Here is a 12,750-nt window from a genome sequence, read left to right as displayed (position 1 = left end):
TCCCAGAAATATAGATGATATCCCATATTTATACAAAATAACTGTCAAAAAACATGTTTTAATTCAAATTCAATTACAGAAAATAGAATGGCAGATAGACAGAACAGGTGATAAATAGAACGAACAATAGAACAAACGATAGATCGATAGATAGATAGATAGATAGATAGATAGATAGATAGATAGATAGATAGATAGATAGATAGATAGATAGATAGATAGATAGATAGATAGATAGATAGATAGATATTTTTACCATATTTATTTACCATTTAGAAACTCAATTCAACTTGAAAACTTAAAGGAAACCCTTTATTCAATTTATTATTATTTTTCAATGCTGATTGATAACCTTGACTAGAAACCTCCTTGGATGGAAGTAGGGGTGCTCATATTAACCGTTGAACCATTAACCGAAAGTAAAAAAAAAAAATTGTGTGGTATTTGCTGCTCAGCAGATCCTAAACTCACTGACAAATATCTGATCTTGTAAGATTATTTAATGGAAAAATATATAGTGTAGGCCTATTTATTTTATAATTTTTATTTGTTATTTTATTCTGTTTTTCTCTGTTCTCAGAAGCACTGCAGGTGTTTGATAATTGGACGATGTGTGAATCCAGGTTCTGTTGTTGCTCTGTTGTTCTGTATGCTTCTGTTCGCACGTTAAAATAAAAATGGTTGTATTTTTAATGGGTCACAGACATCCATTCTATTTTTATTTAATACTAATTTATTATTCTAATCTTATCAGTTAACGGTTAATGTTCAGATAACAAGTAACAGTGGTCGGTCAGGAAAATGAACCTAAATGAACATCCCTAGATGGAAGTGTGGAATCTCTGAACTCATTTAAATAGCTCTCTGCCGTGATGTAGCAGTGCTTACTGGGCTTATTTGAGTTAACTGATCCCATTCCAGAGTCCAATTTTCAGCTCTAACCTGTTCATATTCCTCTAGTGAGGTACTGAAAAGTTTAGAGAAAATACATTTTTCATAAGGCCTCAATGACTGAAGGACACACGAGAGATATAATGAGGTCATAAAATTTATACAGCGCCTCCATTTATGTACCAAATGTCCAAGAGACATTTCTTAAAATTCCACAATCTTTGGCTCAGTCGATAAAACGAAAAAGAGAGAAAGAAGAGAGAATATAAGCAGAATTAGTCAAGATATTTGCATTCTGGACCTCAGCCAACACCATGACCATCTATAACAAGTAATCATCTACCCTTAATGGGCAAATGTTTTAAAGAGCAGCATGACGGCCTATTAATATTGTGTAACCTCATTACTGTCTATATAAAAATGTTAAAATACGCCAGAGGAAAGGCACACAAAAGTTAGGGAGGTAGGAATCATCTCTTCACACGGAGAAGAGCGAAACATTAATATAATTTAATATACTTTTACTCTACAATTTACTAATATCCTACTACTCTTACTAGGCTATTGAAAAATTACTTTGATAATACTGTTATAAGTTAATACTGAGAATTATAATTAATTTATGTGGGATCTCAGTACTGTAAGATATAGAATCATAATGAATGATTATTTAAACAATTATTTATCTTTTTTTTGATACTGTAGTAGATAGATGGAGAGGACTCTTTCTGTTACAACAATACGCCAATAGGTGGCGACAAGTGACCTAATGAGTGAATGACTGAATTGTTCATTAAATCTAACGCTGATTCACAAACGAAATGAAAGTAAATCATTCCAGAACCATAAAATATTATATCATAATAACTTCTCAGAAGCTCAACGTGATGTAGAATTAGTAATGCTTTTGAAATAGCAACGAGTGCACACACCGCATCTTTATTGTTTTTTTTTCTCCCTTATTTACATCAGGGTCAACTGTTGAATAAATGAAATAAATTTAATATAACTATCAAATTGGAAAATGATCATATTGTAAACAAAAGCCACAGGAAATGTAAGATTAAATTGCACAAATAGCCATTTTGGAGGAAACTGTAACGTGGGAGCCGATGAGACGTGCGGATCCATATGCAAGCTTTTATTGGACAGAGACGTGGTAATAACAGGCATGGGTCAAACACTGGCAAACAGGTATATAGAGGGCAAGACACAAGAGTAATCCAAGGGCAAGTGTGGGTCTTCGATGAGCGAACAATATCCAGAGGGCTAAGCATGAGGGGTAATCCAGTATCCAGAGCAAAAGGGTCAAAACACAAGTAACAGGGCAAGGCAAGAAAAAGACTAAACTATGATAACTAGAAACAGAGACAACAGGGAACTGAAACAAGACTATGAAAACTAGAAACTAACATGGAAAGGCTTACATATCGCAGCTATCACTAGGAGAGGGATATATGCAGAACAATACTCAGCAGTATGTGAGAGGAAGTCCAATGCTTATGAAGCGTGTCTGATGATTGTGCGGTGTTTGTGTGATTGGTCTCAGGTGCATGGTGTGATTGTTATCAGGTGACTGTGATTGGTGCAATGGAGCATGGGAAATGTAGTCCAGGGTGTAGTGTGAGAGTCTGTGTTGTGGATGATGACCTCTGGTGGTGAATAAACAGAAGTTCAATGACCTGATCATGACAGAAATTATATGCTACTTTGGTAATTGTTTTTGTAAAGTTATCTCAGCAGTAGCTTCTACTTTTCTGGCCAACTTTGAAACTTTGTTTTGAGCACTTAATGTTACCTGTCTCCTTGTGATGGATAACTAATGCTGTAGAGTTCCTCACTGGTAAATTACTTTGGATAAAAGAGTCTGTTAAATTGATAAATGCATCTAACACCGAAAAATTTTCAAGCAGGAGGGTTTTAGTTCATTAGAGTGTGTTATAATGAGTGTCAATGCTGGAATCTAAATCTAAATGTTTTGCTGTTTGTCATCAGTGCAGATCCTGTTATAAATCTGCCAGAGTTCCTCACTTATCTATTGCTCATCTGCACACGGTGCTCCGTTCCAAACAAATGTTGCTCATTTTCATTCAATGATATACAGCTGCAATTTTGGTTTATTTTAATAAAACATTGAACCCAGGAGACTTTGCATGGAAGGAAAGGTTTACTTCTAACCAACAATCTTAGACACGACCAATTGAATGAAATATGTTACATTCATAAATTGACTAATATTATTACAAAAAATATTACTGAAAAAATATTATATACAAATTATGCCAATTTAACATTCATTTAGTGTGATTCCTTCTAAAAAAAAAAAAAAAAAAAAAAAAAAAAAAAAAAAAAGTAATAAAATAATTGTACAAAAATAATGAAAAAAATGAACACATTTAATCAAACTCCCTGACCTGTACAAATTCTGTATTGAGACACTTTCTGCTGGTGCTATAGAAGCTTGTTTCCTCCACAGGATTAAAAAATAAAGAATAAGAATAAAAGGTAATTGTGAATTTATCTCAAAATTCAGGCTTTTCTCGCAATTCTGAGTCTACATATATCTATCTTGCAAATTGCAAAGAAAAGTTGTGAGATATAAACTCAGAATTGTGAGAAACCTAAAATATTTATATTATAAATGCAGAATTTAGAGAGAAAAAAATAAAGTGAATTGTAAGATAAAAAGTCACAATAACCTTTTTTTTTAATCAAAAAACTGAATTGCAAGATGTAAACTCAAAATTCTGAGAAAAGTCAATAGAAGTGCCAGTTATTCATTGTGAGAAAAAAGGCAGAATTGTAAGATAAAAAGCAATCCCCTTTTGTATTTTTTCATCCTGTGGCAGAAACAAGCTTCCATAGATTTCCCATCTAACACCACCTGACTTTCTAAAACAAAGTGTTGCCCATCTACAGTATTTATATTAAAGTCGGCTGCACAGAAATGGAGTGGAAATCAGGAAGTCTGGTGGCATGCTTCAGGGTTTCTTTTTTTGATTGACCTGCAGGGGTGTCTGGTTCCACTGTCTGATCAGAGACGCAGTCTCCAGTGGCTCTGAGGGGTATGAACTTTATGACGGTGAGAGTCTTATTCTCTTTTGTGCTGGGTAGAGAACACAGAGACAGATAACGCTTTAAAGTCAGGCGCACAGGTTGTGCTGTGCAGGCACCAGACAAGTGCTGAACTGGCGGTACCTGCTGATTGGTCGCAGTGGGCGCGTTCAAAAAAAGAAGACTCTTGAAAACAAATCAGTGCATGTTTGCAGGGACGTCATGCACCTATTATTTTGAGGCAGTTCTGGCTCACTGGATGCCCTAGGCGAGATAAAACATGACCTAAACAACTTGGTAGTTCAATATATATGTGTTCATGTTCATATATTAGTAAAGTTGCCTGCAAGAGGATAAAATTCAGATTCTGAGCTAATATACTGTATTATTGTGTTTAATAGACTAAGGCCCCGTCCACACAGAGACGCTTTTAGCTGTATACGCATACATTTTGTATCATATAGGCGTTTCGTCCACACAGATCCGGCGTTTTGGGAGAGTGAAACGAATATTTTTTTAAACCAGGTCCCAGAGTGGATAAATCTGAAAACGCCACCCTTGCGTTTTCGTGTGGACAGCGAATCCGTATATTTTCTGAAACGATGACATCAGCCCACGTCTCGCCCCTAGTCAGACACGGCTACGTCACGTAACAGCAACAAAAACATGAACAAACACTGAACGTTTGTCTTTTTATTAACTAACATTAACACAGATTAATAAATGTATTGTTCCATGTTCGTTTGTATACTGCGCACAAGGTTTATGTGCATAGTCCAAGTCTTCTTTTCTGTTTTTAGTGTATCTCTGTGGCAGAATAACAGTGCCACATACTGTTCTGGCATGTATACTACATCGTTTTCTGTCGGTTTTGTGGTTTCATGTGGACAAAGATATTTCTTGAGAGGAGGGGGAAAAAAGATCGGATAGGGAAAGCTCTGGCTTCGTGTGAACGTACCTATAAGCTAAGATGTAACTTAATTTGACAGCCAGTGATCATGCAGTTTCAGTGTACCTATAAGAGCAGCTTTGATATTTCCATAATAACTCTGCTCCACAGAAAAAAAAAAAGTCATATTTGAAATTCACAATGGTTACGCTGTTTATTTGCATGCATTGTCTGCTTTTGTTTTCCCACAATTCATTAAAGAAATGTTGCAAACAAGCATTTAAAAAGTACTTAATTGCAATTCTTGTGTCTAATTAAACTTGATTGTGGGTGGTGTGTGAATAAAGACCTGGAAGACCACATGCAAAAGCTGAGCAATTATTTAGTGAATTTGCCTCTATATGTATATTATAGAAGGACGCATAAATATATGATGATAAATCACACTTTAATTACATGCATTGACTGCTTTTTGTTTGCAAATATTGGAAAATTACCAGAAAAAAATGACAAAGTATCTGGTTAAACTGGATTGTGGGTGGTTTGTGAATAAGATGCAGGTTTGTTGAAAATGTGCAAAAGCATCATAGGCTCATTGTAAAAAACATTCATTAATCTAAATTTTTTGCAAAACTCCAAATATGCACCAATAGATACAATTTACTAAACTATAATTAACACTGTTGGCAGTAAAACACCAATACCTTTTTACTCCTTTTCACACAAATTATAACAAATGCAGAATATAGACTAAAAAGCATTTTTATGCAATTTCATTCAAAATGTTATGTTACAACCTCAGAACAGTTTAGTGCATAATTTTTAAATGAATAAAATTTGATGTTTGAATAACCAGCTTTTTATGTATAGCTTTTCTGGCATAGTAAACTTGCTCGATAACTCACCAGGTACATTATTGCACTTGCAATACTGAGTGCTCAGACTCAGGTAAATGAGCACAAAGACTGTTAAAAAAAACAATCTAAAATGAGATGGTTGCTTTAGCAAATTAATTTTTATCTCACATTTGCTTCTGTTAACACTATGGTAATGTTATTTTTAAACACAATAGTGTATTAACCTTTTAGCATCATTTTGGACAATATGTACAACAACCAGCATAATAAAACATTGCCAGATTCATGTTCATCTGTTTCGGATAAAACTGAAATTACTTTTCGCTCCACTTACTGGACATTTCACTTTGAAAGTGTTGCGAAACATGAAATATAATTTTTGCATAAATGTTTGATTTAATAGAGTAACAGATAATAATAACAACATTTCAAATTTAAAGCAAATGATCTGTGTAAGACTCAATTGAATTGGACTGACCAAATTTAGCCATGTAAATGGGTGATTTCTGACACGAACTTCTTTTTACAAACAATCATCATGAAAGTTAATTATCAAAGATACTGCAAAAAGGGCTTTGCACATTTTTTACAAGTTGCAATCAATACCCACAAAAATCTGAGGGTGCATGATGCCTTTGTAGTGTTTGTTTGTGTTTTTTTGGGGCTTGTAAAATCGAACAGCATCTGTATTCACCTGTAGTCCTGTGCTATCATAATGCTATGGGATCTTATAACAAAAAAAAAAAATCAATACCAACACCACACAGTCTTGTTTTAAGATGTGTACTCTTTTGTGCACATTATAAAATCCTTATTGATCAGAGCTCATCCTCTCAGTTACGCTTGCAGATCTTAAAAAAAAAAAAAAAAAAAAAAAAGCCTGTCTGAATGTCCCTTTTAATCTCTAATGCTAGGGAAGGCTAAACTAATATATGACTGGATGCGAGCACGTTCTCTAACAAATAGTTGATGACAGTCTTTGCATCAACAAGGGTGCTCGTAATGACCGTCGGTGATGGCAATAGAAGAGTGAGAAGTGAAAAAAATCGATGCTTTTCTCTGCTGGAATCTCTAATAATCATTGAGACCTCCTCTGGCCACTAATCAAACACCATTAGCAGTGACGTGAATAAGGCTCTTTCAGCACTAACAGCGCTGTAATGAAGATTAAATGACGAGCGCAATGTGAAGCAAACAGCCGAGATTTAACCACCAAATCAGTCGTACCCAATAAAAGCCTCAAGCCACTGCGCTTTTGCTTCTTAGGACATTGGCTGTTTGATAATCTGTCTTTTCTTTCCTTCACAGCGCACAAACACAGCCTCGTAAACATAATCATATACCTGAACGCTGGTCAGTGTGGTGTACTGGTAGGCTTTGATGACCAGGTAATTGGCCTCTATATCAATCAATCCAAGAATCATGTACTTCCACCATCTTCTTTTCAGTATCGCCAGCAGATTCTCTTCTCCTGTGGGAAAACATGTAGGTACACAGAGAATTCACTTATTAAGACAGTCTCCTGTGGTATAATCCGTTTTACATGATCAATACAGACATGTATGCACAAACTGTTTGGGAAAACGATCAATCGATTGGAAGTGTTTTGAAGTCAAGCAGGGTGAAGCCAGCTAGTTGTTTAATGGGGTTTAAACGAGCAGAAAATAATCCTGGATCAACCTTCTTTTGCTGGTCATTCCTATAAACCCTTGACCTCAGATTTTAGGGTTAGATTAGATTAGAGTAGATGGTACAATATAATAAATCAAAAACTACTCCAAAACAAATATTTATATTTATATATATATATATACTTTTAATATACTTTACACAAAAGCACTAAGCAGCACAACTGTTTTCAACAATAAGAAAAGTTCCTTGAGCAGCAAATCATCATATTAGAAGGACAGCATATATAGAAGGATATTTCTGAAGGATCATGTGACACTGAAGTAATGATGCTGAAATAAAATAAGATAAAATAAAATAGACTCTGGGTATAAAATAAAATAAAATGTTTTTTATTTATTTATTTATTTATTTATTTATTTATTTATTAGGTGACATTTTCTGAGATCTTAAGCACTATAATGCATTGCTTTGTAATGCATGTTAATGCCGGCTGATGATCTTTATTCATTCTTTCCTATTCAGTTTCTAAAACCTGTAAAGAACCTCATTAACTGAATTAACAACAGTAATTAAGCTTTTAAGTGTGACTGTTAAATGGCTTCAAAGAATAAAATGAATGAAAAATGAAATAAGATTCTGATAAGAAAAGGTGAAATGAGATGTTACAGGCAAGGGCAGATCTAATTCAATGCCAATGACAATCAAATCCTGCAGATGTCAAATCCTTTCACAAACATGTAAAGAGAAAGCATGTCTCCCCAAAGGTAATCAAACATTTTAATACAGATTACAGTAACCGGAGACCATAATAACATTTGTGGATGCCTCTCACTGGAGTCAGATTTGACAGTCAGGAGAAAAGTAATTTAAATCTGCTTCATCTGAAAACAACAGAGGATAAAAGCACTGGAAATATGATAGAAGCATCAGGTAAGATCTAAAATCTCTAAGAAGAGAGAGTATATATGCGCAAAAGTCGTGCCTGATACAATGCAATTATTATAAAATATTTGTATGATTTAGTATATCAATCATATTTTTATTTAGTTACACAAGAATATCATGCAAGCATACAGTTCTTCCGATCTGTGTGACATTTTAAAACAAAATAGGATAAATGTCCTCTTTGAATGACAAATGGAGATATTGTGCAGAGTGTGCATGCTACTTTTTACACACAACTGAACAAAACTCACACACAGAAAAAAAAATCATAATGGTTTCAAATGATATGTGGACCAAAATGATGTCAGAATTTTCTTTGTTGAGTACTTGATCTCTGTCCCTTTCAGCTTTATAGGGATATATGACACTGAACCGTTCTCCGTGAGGCATATCATTTTGCTTTTGATTCATATCTATTCCCACCTCCCATTCGGGATAATGTTAATGGTGTGTGCCATTATATCGACTTTAACACGATGACCACAGGCAGCAGCTGTGACAGAGATGTCATCATAGTGCTTGTTAAAGGGACTGACTGCAGAGAGCGTGCTGGTCGAACAAGGAAGGGGAAATTACTCTTAAAGACAGGTCATTCTGAGAGACCATATAATAATCCCAATCCCGGAGAGCACTGACAAATCCCACTGAGTTTCTAAAGATGGATCTCTCGACAGACGACTCTTCCTCAGACTGGCAGTGCGGAGCCCATATGTCCTCAAAGTTGCGAATGAGACTGGCTGCTGGCTGGTCTCATATTTTCAGAAAAAGTGATGTGAAAAATCCAAGATCCAAAAAAAATTACTTTGTAATACTTTGTATTATAAACATAAAATTTGCTTTATAAAATGTGACAGTTTTAATGTTACAAATCTATTTCATATAAGTGCTGTTCTTTTGAACATTCTATTCTTTAAGAATCCTGAGAAATCGGTATTCCATAGTATTGAGGTTTCCACAAAAAAAAAATATTAAGCAACACAACTGTTTTCAATGTTATTTAATAATTAGAAATGTTTCTTGGCAGCAAATCAACATAGAATGATTTCTGAAGGATCATGTGACACTGAAGACTGGAGTAATGATGCTAAAAATTCAGCTTTGCATTACAGGAAAAAATACATTGTAATATACATTCAAACAGAAAACAGTTATTAAAACTGTAACAATATTTTGCAATATTAATATTTTTGCTGTATTTTTGATCAAATAAATCCAGCCTTGCAGAGCATAAGAGACTTCTTTCAAAAACATTTTTTAAATCTTACCAGCCCCAAACTTTGAAACAGTTGTGTATTGAAATTTATAAATGTATGCATTCAAACATAATACTATGTACATTAAACATTTATTTTATACTATATCTATCTATCTATCTATCTATCTATCTATCTATATCTTTATATATATATATATACACAAAAAAAAGAGAGGGGGGGGGGGAGGAGGGTATTATTAGTATAAGTATAGTATAGTGTATATATACTGTATATAGTATGACTCAGCCAAGTATATATATATTATATACTTATACATACATTTTTTAATACAAATAGTCTCTTTTCCATCATTTGATGAAATACTAGTGTCATGATTCACTCACCCTCAAGTTTTTCCAAACCTGTATGAGTTTCTTTCTTCCGTTGAACACAAAAGAAGATATATGCATGAACGTGCGTAACCAAACAGTTGCTGGTAGCCATTGATGTCCATACTGTAGTATGGGAAAAAAATGGTAGGAAGTCAATGGCTACCAGCAACTGTTTGGTTCAGCAGAAGAAAAAAATCATGTTTGGTTTGGAATAACATAAGAGGGTGAGTAAAATATTCATTTTTGGTGATAAATTCCCTTAATGAAAATAAAAGTTTACTGCCTGCTTGTAGTAGCTTTCAAACAGGAATCTGTGGTGATGTAGTATAAACCCCAAAGTAAAGCCTGAAGCCCTGAGGTAAAGGCATCACCGTGCAATGCATTAGTCAAAACAAAACATCTATACTCAAGAGAACATGAGGCACTTATGATAAAAGCAGCTGTTAAACCAATAAATAATGTAGAAATCATATGTACAGCACGTTTACATTTACTTTGGTGATTACTAAAAGCATTACAGAACTAACATGATCACTCCTGAGACTAAAGGACCCTTCCAGAGACTCATTAATCTGTTCTCCTGTTCCAAAAGAAAGACTAATGCTTGGATAGGAAAGACTAATGCCCTACTTCAAGGTGTAAATCAGAAACTGTAGTCTGATTTCAAAGTGTACAAATCATATGCACTAATCATATGTACTACATTTTTTCAGGACAGGATATTGTTCAATAATTCCTCCTTTGTGTTCTGCACAAGAAACTCAATTGTACAGGATTGGAATGACATGAGGGTGAGTAAACGAAGACAAGTTTCATTTTTTAGTGATCTATACCTTTAAGATCATCCTTAAAGACATATTATAGTAAATACTCTACACTCCCAAAAAATATATGCTAAACGATATCCATATACATTATAACCTTCAATTTGCATTATACTGTATAATAAGTAACATGCCTACACAAATTTCTAAGGCCTCTAAATTATCGACATGATTAAAACATGAAAACCTGTTGTACACAATCTACTAGCCTACATGCTTTTCTGTCGTCTGATTGATAGTTCATACTTTTATAGCAAATAAAAGACCTTTTAGTCCACCTTCTGACCGTCCACTTGTTCTATTGCTGTGAAATCCCTACTTTTATAATGCAAACCAAGTAATAACTTTTATATCGTTGGTAATATTTCAAAATGAACACTTACTAGACTGAAGCACCTTACAGTAGGTTTACTTGATAATCCATACATCATTTTTTGAAAAATCCTGTTAAAATTTGAGTATAAATACATTACAAGCTATCAGAACATTTTATTTTAGTCGTTCACACAGAAATAAGAAATATTTACATGGCCATATATTTTTATTTCAAGCTTGACAGGGCTATTTCAATTCTATGTAAAAACCCAAGCCAATATTGCTTTCATTTATTCATCACATTGTTAATGGGTGCTCAAGGTGCATTGTGGGATACAGTATGTGCCCACATATTTATAAATTGCACATTTTGGCAAATGTAGTAAGTAGGTCATTCATGCTTACAGACATGCCGTGTTTTTGTCTACATTTAGACACTTTCCCCTAAAGGTCTACATTTTATCCGTAAGCGTGTTGTTTTCTAGGAATCAAACCCATAGACCTCACTCCAACAAAACCTCCAAAAAAGCTACACTGAATATATGTGTGTGTGGCCGTGAATGGCTTATTCACACTCAACACCAGCCGAGGAGGATACATGCACGCCCCATCATCGTGTGGACACAGTTTATTGATTATCTGTCCATGGGGGGGAACAGGATAGAGTCGAGGCGCTGTAGCAATGCAAACAATAAATCTCTTCCCTCACTCCTGCCAGCTCAACACTTCTAATCTGTGTCAGTACGAAGGAGTGGATACAGCTGGCCTCTAAAAAGCCAATAAAGAAGCTTTCAGGGGTAATCATCAACGCAGAGGACAAAGCACTGACCTCACACATTACCCAGCAATCCCTGCACTTGATTTTGCAGGAGATAATGAAGACGGCGTGATGGATATGCTGCAAACTGACTGCAAACACAAGCAGAGACCTCCTCCTAACCTACAATTTCAAAAGTATCTCAAAAAGGCATTGTAATGATTCTGAAGGCACTAATGCAGATGGAATCACAGAATCCAGTAATAAAAATGGAATTTACGGTATAAACACTGAATGTCACAGAATTTTGCAAAATACTGATAAATAAATCAAAAGTAGGGATGGAAACTTGATATCGAATCAGGATATGGACTAGTCTGTAAATATTAAACTGCAAAAAGACTGCTATTCTATATTTCATCTTCTACACATCCTCAATTATTAAGGAATATAAAAGTTTTTATTTCATGTTTTTATTTTAACAGTAAACTACTGTTGTCAAGCACTTGGACAAAAATGAAATTAATAGTTACATTTTCATTTGATTACATTTTAAAAAGGTAATGACATATTTAATGATTTATGTTTTCATTTGATTATCTTTTTGATAATACATTTCTATTAAATCATAAATCCAGAAAAATTAAAACAGACAAAACAGAATTTCTGAGAAGAAAACTTGTTATAAATTATTAAACTGTTAAAGTTTTATGAATGCAATTTATTAGATATTCTTTTTGATTATTAAAATATTTAGTTAAACCCAATAAAATGGAATCTAGAAAAAAAATTAAATGTAAATGACTGAATTCTGAAAAAATAAAACAGAATTTGGGGGAGAAAAAATAAAGCTTTTTAAAAACTGATGTTAAAATGTACAAGTCTCATGATTTTTTTATTTAACCATTAAAAAAAAAAAACATTTAATATTTTAATGAAAAAACATTCAATATTTTAATGAGAAAAAAACAAAATGCATCTTATAGGGTCCTAAAAAT

General features: G+C 33.9%; 1 protein-coding gene across 1 annotated transcript in view; it reads right to left on the bottom strand.

Moving 5' to 3' along the window:
* The window catches only part of LOC122140978 (solute carrier family 35 member F2-like), an 81,647-nt gene that overhangs the window by 24,498 nt on the left and 44,399 nt on the right, over window positions 1-12,750 (bottom strand). Inside the window, exon 4 of the mRNA XM_042746548.1 lies at window positions 7,035-7,162. Coding sequence (XP_042602482.1) covers window positions 7,035-7,162 — 128 coding nt within the window. The remainder of the gene's footprint in view (window positions 1-7,034; window positions 7,163-12,750) is intronic.

The sequence above is a fragment of the Cyprinus carpio genome, chromosome B20, assembly GCF_018340385.1.
Source record: "Cyprinus carpio isolate SPL01 chromosome B20, ASM1834038v1, whole genome shotgun sequence".
Classification (NCBI taxonomy): Eukaryota; Metazoa; Chordata; class Actinopteri; order Cypriniformes; family Cyprinidae; genus Cyprinus; species Cyprinus carpio.
The sequence above is the reverse complement of the archived record's forward strand: the minus strand, read 5'-3'. Positions and strand labels throughout refer to the sequence as shown.